This window comes from Plecotus auritus, assembly GCF_963455305.1.
Source record: "Plecotus auritus genome assembly, chromosome: X".
Taxonomy (NCBI): Eukaryota; Metazoa; Chordata; class Mammalia; order Chiroptera; family Vespertilionidae; genus Plecotus; species Plecotus auritus.
In genome coordinates, this window is record NC_137784.1 from 114,703,130 (window position 1) to 114,716,082 (window position 12,953).

General features: G+C 42.0%; 1 protein-coding gene across 1 annotated transcript in view; it reads left to right on the top strand.

Annotated features, from left to right (window-relative positions):
- Positions 1–12,953, top strand: part of SLC9A6 (solute carrier family 9 member A6) — a 60,970-nt gene that overhangs the window by 16,397 nt on the left and 31,620 nt on the right. Inside the window, exons 7-8 of the mRNA XM_080653298.1 lie at positions 10,861–10,996; positions 12,556–12,667. Of these exons, the coding sequence (XP_080509424.1) occupies positions 10,861–10,996; positions 12,556–12,667 (248 nt within the window). The remainder of the gene's footprint in view (positions 1–10,860; positions 10,997–12,555; positions 12,668–12,953) is intronic.

Genomic DNA, 12,953 nt, shown 5'->3' on the forward strand with positions numbered 1-12,953 from the left:
ATCTGCTGGCCAGAGAGGTGAAGCCTGTGGTTCTCTGAGAGCATGTGCTGCTGGGGCTCATGGGGTTTGTTAGGTCTGTGATGACAGGAGACAGGCCAAGAGATGTTGTGAGAGTTTTAGAAATTTTATTTTTAATACACACCAGTATATCCATTTCAGCAAGCAAGAGTAGGGAGGGCAGGATATTTATGTCTCTGTAGGTCGGACGTAGGTGCAGGCGGTTGCAGGAAGCTGGGTCTAGTGTTGCTTTTCTCTGCTGCTTAGCTTCTCTTGTGACACCTGAAATGAAAATAACAGGAAAACAGCAGAGAGGGCAGGAGCTTCAAGTGGGGACAATAGAAAAGTACTGAGCGCAGAGGAGAAACTGAGGTCAGGGGAAAAATACAGAATATGCCTAACAGGGTTTGGCTGGCCTGGGACCCAATCTGCTGCTGGATCCGCTGCTGCTGCATGGCTGCGGGTAGTGTCAGCGTCCCTGAGGCTGCTGGAACTGGGCGTGTCCTGCCAGGCCTGTAGCCATGCCAGCGCTGCCTTTCTGTTGTTGCTGCTGCTGCTGCTGCTGTTGCTCCGTTGCATCTCTCTGTACTGTGGTTCATACTTGCCACACTGGGGTTGCGCCCCGGGTTCATGATGTTTAAGGCCTCGCCCTGAGGGTTCAGGCCTCCCATTGCTTACTGCTGCGGAAGGACAGCAGGTCGTGGCCCACTGGCTTTTATGGTGTTCAGGTTCAGCAGGCTGGGCTAGAGCTGAAGGCCGGGCTGGCTGGCCACTTACTTGACCGTGTGCTATTTGATGAGAGCTGCCATCAGCTGAGGGTTTGACTTGAGGATGTTGAGCACGTGCTGCTGCTGGGGGAGCTGGGAGACTTCAGGGTCTGCAGCAGGTCCTGCAGAGCACCTGGAGAGATGCTCTGAGGTGGCTGCACCTTGGGTCTGCATAGACATCACGGGTCTGGGCATGCCTCACATTGGCTGTTGCTGGGGGATGGTGCTGGCTGCCACTGCCGGGGGTAGGGGGGCAGAATAACAGGCCCACTGACCTGATTGGGTCACATTCAGGCCCATGGGGGCCATCTGGCTCTCAGGGGTCACTGTGCCTCAGGGGCATACCATTGTCGATGCTCACCCAGTACAGGTGCTGCTGCTGTTGCTGCGCCTCATGTGCAATCTGCCGGGTGCCTCCACTGCTGCAGGTGGGCCTGGGCGGGGTGGGGGGGCTGGCACGTGGTTAGTGGGCTTCCCAGTGCAAACTGTGGTGGGGGTCTGAGTTCTGGCCATGCTGGAGAAGCCAGCTAGTGACATGCTCACAGGCGAGAGCTGGGGCAGAGTTGTGGGCTGTGGTGTCCAGGGTGTGCTGGGATGCAGTGTGGGGAGCCGGGTTGGTGCTGAAGGAGGGGAAGGCAGACTCAGCTGAGGCACGGTGCGGGTGTCCATGGTGGCGTCTACTGGCGCATGAGCTACGTGTGCTGCTGGCGGTGCTGTATCTCCTGCTGGCGGAGCTTCTGCTTGATGTTGAGGCAGTAGGGAATGGGGCATGTATTTTCTTGGCAGTTTTTGGCATGGTAGCAGCAAAGGGTGACGAATTGCTTGCACACTCCGCAACCTCCATTGGTCTTGTGTTGGCAGCCCTTGGTGTGCTGCACAACCCAGTTCATCTTCTGGCAGGACGGCTGTGGGCAGTTGGCGTCACGGCACTGGAGGGCATGCCTCAGGGACTAGATGCAGCGCTGGATGGCCTAGCGCCGCCGCCGCCATTCCCAGAAGCTCCTGAACTGCGGCTCACCCTGGCTGCTGCCCTCATCGTCCAGGCCCAGGCCCACCTTCACCATCTTGTGGGTGTGGCCTTTATGTTGTAGTAGTTGATTACCTCGCACCAGCCACCACTCCCTCACCGGAGGCACTGCCTCTGCTCTGGCTTCCGCAGCGGCAGTTACTGCCTCCTGGGCTCCGGCTCCCACAGTGGAGGTACTGCCTCCCTGCTCCCACTCCCCAGGCTGTGGCACCGCCGTGGTGTCGCTTCTCCTGTGCAGCCAGCCCTGGCAGCTGCTGTGGCTTTGTCCAGATGGTCGTCCGGAAAGTCTCCCGGTCTAATTAGCATACTACTCTTTTATTAGTATAGACTAGAGGCCCGGTGCACGAAATTCGTGCACTGGGGGTGGGGGGTCCCTCAGCCTGGCCTGCGCCCTCTCGCAGTCTGGGACCCCTCGCTCCTTACCGCCCGCCTGCTCTCTGCTCCTTACTGCTAGGCTCACTGCTCCTTAGCGCTGCCACAGAGGCAGGAGAGGCTCCCGCCACCACCGCTGTGCTTGCCAGTAGTGAGCCTGGCTTCTGGCTGAGCGGTGCTCCCCCTGTGGGAATGCACTGACCACCAAGGGGCAGCTCCTGCATTGAGCGTCTGCCCCCTGGTGGTCAGTGTGCATCATAGCAACCAGTCATTTTGGTCTTGCTACTGTAACAGTTGCTTAGGCTTTTATTATATAGATATTCTAGGACATTTCATTTTTATTCTTTTTCTTATGCATGATATTTTTACATAGTTGTAATTGTAGTATATATATAATTTTATATTCTGTTTTATTGTAACATGAAATTTTTAGTTTTTGAATTAAGGTAAATTTTTGAGATAGATAACGTATTCACATGATTTAAAAATCAAAACTATGTAGAAAGGTAAATATTGAAATTTTCTTACTCCTGTCCTCATCCACCTGTCCCCATAACCCCTTTTAGGTTACCATTTTTATCAGTTTCTTGTGTATCCTAGTATTTATTTATTCAAATGCAAGCACACATATGAATGCATATTCTTATTTGCCTCTTATTTCTTACTAGAGGCCTGGTACATGAAGATTCATGCACTGGAAGGGGGGGGGGGTCCCTCAGCCCAGCCTGCCCCCTCTCACAGTCTGGGAGCCCTCAGGGGCGGGAGGCAACCCAGCAATCAGGGAAGGACGACACCCCCATCACACCTCTGCTGCTGCCACTGCCAGCAGCGCAAGCCTTGGCCAGCCCTGGTTACCTGAGCCTTGGGCAGCCCTGGGCTGCTGGGCAGCCGCCATCCGAGGCTTGCCTGTGCCTTGGGCTGGCCCTGGGAGGCTGGGCAGCCGACATCCTAGGCTTGCCTGCGCCTCGGGCTGGCCCTGGGCAGCTGGGGGGTTGAGGGGACTGGGGGACTCCAGAAGCAGGCACATGGAGTGGCTGGGCCCGGCCTTGCTGTGCGCCTGCTGCCCTGGCGGGGCTGAGGGGACTGGGAACCACCATCTTGTGGCTGTGGGCGCTGCCATCTTTGAGGACGTGGCAGTCAATTAGCATATTCCCTCCTTATTGGCTGTGGGCACCACTATCTTTGAGGCTGTGGCAGTCAATTAGCATATTCCCTCTTTATTAGATAGGATTTTAAAAGTAGCATGCTATATATGTCCAAACCTAGCTTTCTCTTACATAACTGTATTCTGGGAATCTTTTCATATCAAAACAGTTTTCTCATTCCTTGTTTTCAGCTATATAGTGTTCTATGTGACTTAAACTATAGTTTATTTTATCAGTCCCCTAATGTTGGAAACATAAAGTGTTTTCAATTCTTTGCTATCCAAATAATGCTTCAGTGATTAAAGTTGAACTTACCCATTTTATACATGCATAGGTATATTAGTAGGATAAATTTCCAGAAGTAAGATTAGTGGGTTTAAGGGTAAATACATTTATAATTTTGTTAGACAATGCTAAATTGCCCACCAAAGGGATTATGCCATTTTGCACTTTAAGTGCTAAGTCAGTGGTCGGCAAACTCATTAGTCAACAGAGCCAAATATCAACAGTACAACGACTGAAATTTCTTTTGAGAGCCAAATTTTTTAAACTTAAACTTCTTCTAACGCCATTTCTTCAAAATAGACTCGCCCAGGCTGTGGTATTTTGTGGAAGAGCCACACTCAAGGGGCCAAAGAGCCGCATGTGGCTCACGAGCCACAGTTTGCCAACCATGGTACTAAGTTATGGGAGTGCCTATGTCCTTGTAACTTCACCAGCAGACTATTTGTAAGACTTGTATTTTTGCTAATTTGATTATTGAGAAATTTCTCATTGTGGTTTTTAAAAAATTTCTCTTATTCAATATAATTATTTCAGAAACACTTTTTAATTTTTAGAAGTGTTAAATAATACTCTTTTTTAAAGACAATTATTGAAATGAGCAATATTTGAATATAATTCTAGAAATTACTATACATATTATTAGAAGGTGTTTGCAGTTGAAAGAAGAGGTCTCAACCTCTGAAGAATTCAAACCTGCCAACCCACTCCTACTAAGCAAATATCTAACCCTATAGACATTTGCCTTTATCCTATACCAGAACTTTCTATGAGAGAAAAGTAAAAGCTCACATTTTCTCTTTATTTTTATTTATCTCCTTAATTTACACTTTATTAACTATAAAAGAGTAACCAGTAACTGACTGGTTTGCATAGCTTGAGTGGCCCCATTTACTTACTGCAAAGTGGAAAATTATCCTTTCTGAAAGGTAACACTGATCCTTTAAATATTGTGTGTAAAGATATGCAAAAGATCAAATCCTTTTTGGTGAATGTGATTTATGTAAATTCCACCCCCTCTGACATATTCATTGCCAGACATTTTGCAGCTGTCTGTAACTAATGTAAATTTATTTTAAGAAATAAAGCATGTGCTGGGGGGTAGGGGAGGCCAGGGGAAGGTCAATGGGGAAAAAAAGGAGACATATGTACTACTCTTTCTAATACTTTAAACAATAAAATAAAATTTAAAAAAGAAATAAAGCCTAAAAGCTAGAACAAATGTTGATACTGAACATATGTACCTTCAATGATAATAGTTGCAAAGTAAAAGTTTTATATTATTTGAAGGGAGGAAGAAATGAATAGTGTGGTTATAACTTAGGTGTTATAAAAATTAATGAAGCTACAATGATTGTTGAAGCTTTCAGTACATAGGAGCATGTAAGATCACTAGATGAAAAGAATAAGGTACAGGCAGTTACTTTTAGCATGGATTCCTCATCTTAGTTATTCTGCTACTTAATCATCTTACTAATAAAATTACTAATAAAATCAATACATTTGTAACAAAAATTTCTTCCTCATTGTCTGTTGGATGAAGAGTCAGAAAAATCTCTGTTCTGGTCCTGTCTTAAACTGACATGCCCTGTACCTTACTTTTCCCATTAGTAAAGTAACTTATTTCTTGCAAATTTGAGAAAGAACAGTTGAATAGTATTAAGGGAGAAAATAACTCACAAAGGGTCACAGTCCTCCTTCTATTATAGCCTTTCTCAAACAGGGTTCTGTGAGGGAATATAAGCCTTATAGAGAATGATTCAAGTGATTTCTTTTCGCAGTTCTCTTTTAAGGATGGTACATAGCTAGTACTATTCTAGATTTCATAGAAGATAAGTTAACTCATTACATGGTCTGGTGGAACTCTGGTGGAGAAGGACTGAGAATATCATATCAGGAAATTGTTAGCAGTGTAGGTGTCTTAGTGGAGTTGAGCAAATGAGTTTCTGCCCAAAACCTGAAGGAAAACCAGTTGTGTTGCTGGCTGGGAGAAGTAACTAGCTGGAGTGCTCAGTAATATGTCTATTATCATCTTTCATTCATCTTTTAAAGTATGTTAGATAGAAATAGTCTACTTTATGTTGGATACTGCTAAATATCTTACACAGGACAGCATCCACCATCCAACAAATAATTATCTGGCCCCAAATATCAATAATGCTGGATTAAGAAATCCTGGTGTCTAAAATTAGAGCACTCGTACCTCGGTGTTAACATTGAAATTGGTATCACCTACTCTTTTGTGTTTTATATTTTGTCATTATTTATGATCATAAAATTAATACATTTGTAACAAAAATTCAAAGAATTTGACTTAGACGGTAGTAAATTCCTGAAATTCTAGCTCTCAGAAATAACCACTATTAAGGTTTTCATCTAGACTTTTTCCATTAGGATATTAACATACATATAAATATATTAACCATTTTTAAACAAAAAATATATAGTACTATGCATACTTTCTATAACTAACTTTTTTCACTTGGACATTGTATTATATTAATACCTCTATTATTCCATCATAAGGATATACTATAAATTTATCTCTCCAATCCCTGTGGATTAATATTTGACATTTTGTAATATTATTGTGGATAGTACTGCAGCAAACATATGTATGTATAAATCTCTGTTAATCCTTGAAACTATTTCTGTATGCTATATTTTAGAAGTAGAATTTCTACGCCAATGGATAAGATCACTAAAAAATTGAGAGATATAGTCATATTTCCCTCCAAAAATACAGGTCTATTTGAAAGCAGTTATTCAATATATAAAAAGAGGCATAAGCATAGTAATACCTTATTTCTAGGAATGTAGCATGAGGAAATAGTCCAAATTTTTTAAAAAGCACAAATATGTTTTTTTCACACTGTTATTAATAGGAGCAAAAAGATTAGAAGCAACTTTTAAATATGTAATAGTGGGAAAATGCTTTAAAAATATATGTTATTCCCATTTGGGCAATTTGAAGTCTTAAAAACCAATGTTAGAGATACTATAATAATTCTTATGTCATTGTCACTTAAAGAAGCACTGTGATTACAACTAAACATGAAATAGCATGCATGTTACAAAAAAGGGAAAAGAAATACAGATGGAAAAGATAGATCTGTCAGCATAGTGGAGTGATTCCCACTCCCAATTGTGCATTATATTACTTTCAGAATGTTTTTAGAAAGTATTCATAACAATGTCACTTGCCTCAAGATAAAATGTTGATTGATGTAGAAAAGATGAGTTAGGATTTCAATCCAGAGAGGCCAGCATTTAACTGAAAAAGAAGAAAATAAACCTCTCATTTATTCTCAGCCCATCATGCTTTTCATGTGTTCTCATACATTTTAGTGATTGAAGCATAAACTAGTGATTAATGTGAATCTTGAATGTACATGAACTAATCCAGGGAAGGCAGTCTCAGGAGGCATAGCATTAGATAGTTTGTTCTAGACAGCATTTTGAAAACTGTCATCAGGGAGAAAAAAGGTTATTGTAGCAATATCCTTTATTTTCTCCAGCTAGCTGCTATATTTTCATGTTATAATGTGGTCAGATCTCATTTATGGTGGTGGGGTCCTTTATGGGTAGGTAAGAAAGCATGACATTAAAGGCCATTTTGTATTTATTGAAACAATATCAAATCTACTGATCTCAAAGTGATCTAGTTACTTTGAACATTTAAATGCAGATGTTTAAATTTTTCATTTGAGTTTGAGTCTCAGAAATTTCTTGGTAACATTACTAGAAATTGATGTTAGTGCTATACTTCAATAAAATAAGTAAAATTAGGAAATTTTAGTTTGGTCTTTTTTTTTTTTTTTAACCTAACTGGGAAGCTATATAAAGAACTTGGTGTACATGGTATAGCAAGCTCATTTTGTAGCTTTGAATCAGAAGAAAACATTGCAATAACTACAGGGAGAATTCATTATAATCCTAGGAATGTGGGGTTTTTTTTCCTCCTTTTCTTTAAATGACTTGTGTGATGTCTCTGAGTCTGGACTTTTTAAGTCTGGTTCGTTAATTTACTGGTATAAGAACTGATTTAGTAATGGTGGGCACTATTGCCAGAGACCTGCTGGCAACAGTGATTTTCTTAGCTATTTCTGTTTCCTGGGGTGACTATTTTATTTTTTTAATAAATCTTTATTGTTCAGATTATTACAATTGTTCCTCTATTTCCCCCCCATAGCTCCCCTCCACCCGGTTCCCACCCCACGCTCTGCACTTACCTCCCCCCCCCCCACTGTCCTCATCCATAGGTGTACGATTTTTGTCCAGTCTGTTCCTGCACCCCCCACACCCCTTTCCCCCTGAGAATTGTCAGTCCACTCCCTTTCTATGCCCCTGATTCTATTATATTCACCAGTTTATTCTGTTCACCAGATTTTTTATTCACTTGATTTTTAGATTCACTTGTTGATAGATATGTATTTGTTGTTCATAATTTTTATCTTTACCTTTTTCTTCTTCTTCCTCTTCTTAAAGAATACCTTTCAGCATTTCATATAATACTGGTTTGCGATGATGAACTCCTTTAGCTTTTTCTTATCTGTGAAGCTCTTTTTCTGCCCTTCAGTTCTGAATGATAGCTTTGCTGGGTAGAGTAATCTTGGTTGTAGGTTCTTGCTATTCATCACTTTGAATATTTCTTGCCACTCACGTCTGGCCTGCATAGTTTCTGTTGAGAAATCAGCTGACAGTCGTATGGGTGCTCCCTTGTAGGTAATTAACTGTTTTTCTCTTGCTGCTTTTAATATTCTCTCTCTTTTGCTCTTGGCATTTTAATTATGATGTGTCTTGGTGTGGTCCTCTTTGGATTCCTTTTGTTTGGGGTTCTCTGTGCTTCCTGGACTTGTAAGTCTATTTCTTTCACCAGGTGGGGGAAGTTTTCAGTCATTATTTCTTCAAATAGGTTTTCAGTATCTTGCTCTCTCTCTTCTTCTGGCACCCCCATCATTCTGATGTTGGTACGCTTGAAGTTGTCCCAGAGGCTCCTTACACTATCTTCATATTTTTGGATTATTTTTCTTTTTATTTTTCCAGTTGGGTGTTTTTTGCTTCTTTGTATTTCAAATCTTTGACTTGATTCTTGCGATCCTCTAGTCTGCTGTTGGATCTCTGTATATTATTTTTTATTTCAGTCAGTGTATGCTTAATTTCTAGTTGGTACTTTTTCATATCCTCAAGGGTCTCACTAAATTTATCAGCCTTTTCTAGAAAATTCTTGAAAAACCTTATAACGGTGGTTTTGAACTCTATATCCAGTCATTTGTTTCCCTCCATTTCTTTCATTTGTGATCTGTTTCTTTGTCTCCGCATTTTGGCTGCTTCCCTGAGTTGGTAGAGTGTCTTTGTGTGGTAGGTGTCCTATAGAGCCCAGTGGCTCAGCCTCCCCAGTTACCTGAGGTGGACACTCTTGGTGCACCCCTTTGTGGGCTGTGTGCATAGTCTTGTTGTAGTTAAGCCTTGATTGTTGTTGGTATCACTGGGAAGAATTGACCTCCAGGCCAATTGGCTGCGAGGATCAGCTGTGTCTACACTGGGAAAACTTCTGTGGTGGAGACACCCTTATGAGACAAGACTTGCTTCAGTGGGGCTTTGGTGCTCACTGAGTCTGCTCCCTGAGTGTGTCCCTTATGGATCTGAGTAGTTGTAATCTGAATGGTCCCACTCTAACCCCTGGGTACACTAGCTCTTAGATATTCAAGGAGGTGCTAATTTAGCCTCTGCCTGAGGCCACCCAGCAGGAGCTGGGGAGAGATCTGCAGATTCCTCTTCTTTGTTTGGGTTTTGGAGGTGCCCAGATGAGGCCCAGCGGTGAAACAATGCAAGCTGCTGCGGGGCCTTGGGCCTTCTTTTGGATGTTCTGTGTCTCACTGACTCAGCTGCAGTTTGTTAGGTAAGTTTAGAATTCAAAGGACCATGCCATTCATATGCAAAAGCCTCTGCACTCAGCTTGGATGGGTCTGAGTCTCAGGGTGGAGGAAACAGCAATGGCTTCGTGGGGCAGGATCTCAGGGCGGAGCAAACAGCAATGGCTTCCCGTCAGCCCTGCCCTAATAGGCCCCTGTGTCTCAGTGTCCCGTGGTAATCGCTGCAAGCACCTCTGAGAGAAAGCCGCCCTCAAGTTTTGCCCGCTGCCAGACAGTCCAATTTCTCCCCGTATGAGTCTGGGTCCCCAGGGTCTCGCCCGGAATTGGAAGTCAGAGCAGTCGGGAGCTTTTGTCTCCCTCCCGATTGAGAAAGCCAGCCAATACTCAGTTGCCAGCCCTCTCTGCGTGCGCGCCTCCGTACCTCTGCACTTCCGCAGCTCCTGTGAGTCTCAGTGTGCTTTTCTTTTTCCTTCTAGTTGTAGAATTTCCACTCAGCCAGCCTTCCTGTGGTTCTGGATGATGTACGTTTTGTCTTTTAGTTGTAGTTTTGAAATTGTTGTGCGAGGCAGCAGTTCAGGTGTTTACCTATGCCGCCATCTTGGTTTCTCCTCCTGGGATGACTGTTTTAAAAGAAGCATTTTAGACCAGGTTTGGACTGTGAGTTCAAGATAGAGGGTGTCTCCTGTAATTGCCTATTTTGCCTCTTACAGAGTGACTTTAAGAAGTTTGAGGTGGAGGATCCAGCTGGGTATGCTAAAAGTACTGTTGAGTGGTTTCTAATTCCTTGGAAGGCCTTTCAAGCCTTTTTTCCTGTAAAAGTCCATTTCAGTGTGTGAATATATATTAGGCTTTGGGCCCATTCTGGTATTCTAAAAGTTGAAAGAATACTTCAGTCATCTTTTTTTTCCCCCATAGGAATAACAAAATGTGACTGGGTTGAGTATTATTTCTCTGCTGGAAATAAGTGTACTTTTTCATTGGTTCATTCACATTAGTATGTTAGGGCTTTCAGGCATTCAGTATTGGTAAGTCGTAAACAGTCACAAAAGAATAGTACTATACAATATCCGGAGGCTGGAGGAAAAGGCTCAGTACAATTTTCATAGAGAGGACTTTAACATGTTCTACCACCTGAAACTGTCATTTATGTAAAAGCTGAGTTTTCTTTTTAGCTTGAGCCACCACACGGTTAACCTTTTGACCTTACTTTGGCAATTCGAATCCAAAGTATAGCACTAACATCACTCTGGTGCCTTTTGAGTTCCCCCTTTGATTTCATCTTTTAAGTTCTACACTAGATAGTGTTTTTATTTATTTATTCATGTAATTATTTTTAGGTAACGTTTTTAAAATGAAAGTTGCTTCTAGAAGTAAGAACAATCTCTCCTTTATAGCTCAATAGTGGCATACCAGCCAGCTGGAGACAACAGCCACACCTTTGATGTCACAGCCATGTTCAAATCGATTGGGATTTTCCTTGGGATCTTCAGTGGATCTTTTGCAATGGGTGCTGCTACTGGAGTGGTGACAGCTTTAATATCCTTTTATAATATTTATCCTTTCTTGTTAACCCAACAATGTAATTGAATGCTGTGTTCTGTGGTCTCTCCTTGTTCTATAATTGGCACTGTGTTATTATTATTAATCTTATAACAAAGTACTTGGTTTGAAAACATTAGGTATTCATCTTTACCAATAAAGCAAATAATGTAATTGTTTTATGTAGGATTACATGCCCTCAAACTTTCACTACAAAGGTTTAATTAGGCATAGTCACCCTTTGGGGTGAATTTTAAGGTTGTAGACTAAATTGATATAAAGGTACATATATTTCAAAGAGCCTCTGAGTGTTCTGTTTTGCTGTTCAGCCTGGCAGTCTTTTGCTGTTTATTTAAAAGAAAAAATAAGAAACCTATGACCATTATGCCAACTGAACTAAATAGGGTTCCTGGGCTAAGATAGATGGGAGTTCATCTCAGTTTTCACCAATTTTAATTTTCTACTACAGAGTCCTAGACACTGCCACTAGTTTGTAATTTGAAATATTGGGCAAGTCATTCTTGTATTCATTCAGAAAACATTTTTTATTGCCCACTGTATGCCAGATGCTATGCTCCTGGGTATCAAAAATGAACAAGACAGACATGGCCTCTGTCTTCCTGGAGCTTCTGGTATAGAAGCATTGACACTTCACCTCATGGGTCCTCTCCGTAGGAAGATGGAGGGTGAGAGCAGCAAGGAAAATCATTCAGACTAGATGATCTCTAAAGAGCTCCCAGCTCTAAAACTTCTAAGACACTTTCATATAAAACTAATACTGCTTTCAAGATTCTGTAAGTTTGCTATACTTCAGCTAAGTGCTGGAAGGGACTTGTCTTATGGCTTTTTACAGGCGAATTGAAGCACAAAGGGGCAGTACAAAGAATTCTTCAAAGGAGCTAGGCCCAATAGTATCTCTTCCCCATTACAGTTCCTTGAGGTAGGAAGTATATCTTATTAATCTTTTTATTGTAGTACAGGTTTATTGAAGTGAATGTAGATTTCAGCCTGAGGTTTATCACAGCTTCACATAGGCCCTTGCATTGTAAACTAGCAAATACTTTTTAGACTAGTGTTAAGTGAGTGACGTGCCTCAGTTTCTTCATCATGGAATGCTCTGCATCACAGAGGTATTAGGGCTTCAGATAAATGGAAAATCTCATGGAAATGACATTTTAAATAAATATAAATTTCTGTAAGTATGGAAGCTCTGTTGCTTTGGGTCACAGATTAATAATCAGAGTTGGCATGTTGTGTATCTAATCTGTTGCTACCATCTCTACCTGTCCTTTACTGCGTGGTTTCTGGCAAGGCATGTGATACCCATAAAACAATCCGAGAGACTAAGCTGTTAGACTTCTTCATGAAAGGGATGGCTGCTCACTCAGTAAGATGCTCATTTTAAGAGTTGCTTCACTCTGGTGCCTTTTTATTCTGTGGCTTTTGTGTTAGGCAGTAAAGCCTTCTTTCACTTTCATGGTTGCCTTGTTTTGACTATTATTTTTTCTAGTCGCACTTCTGTATTAAGATCTTTTTACCAACCTTGACAGTCTTACGTGACAAAGTTCACCAAATTACGAGAGTTCCAGTTGTTGGAGACAGGCTTGTTCTTCTTGATGTCCTGGAGTACCTTCCTCTTGGCTGAAGCATGGGGTTTCACGGGTAGGTTACTTTCTCCTTTTGATTGTAAACCCTTACAGAGAGTGACTCTGCTAGTCATTTTTTCTACTAGTAGACCAACCCCTCTAGTATTTGGACATACTTATTAGGGTTGGGATTTATGCTGTCACTTTAGAATGTAAAAAAGATTTTCAGTGGAAGTGGTATGTCTCAACAAAGTAAGTCATAACTAAAAATGTCAACACTCAGCGTATAATCTACTTCTGTAAAATAAAAGCCTTGGTAGGAAAGTCGGGAACTCTCCTTTCACGTGAACTTTGAACACTTT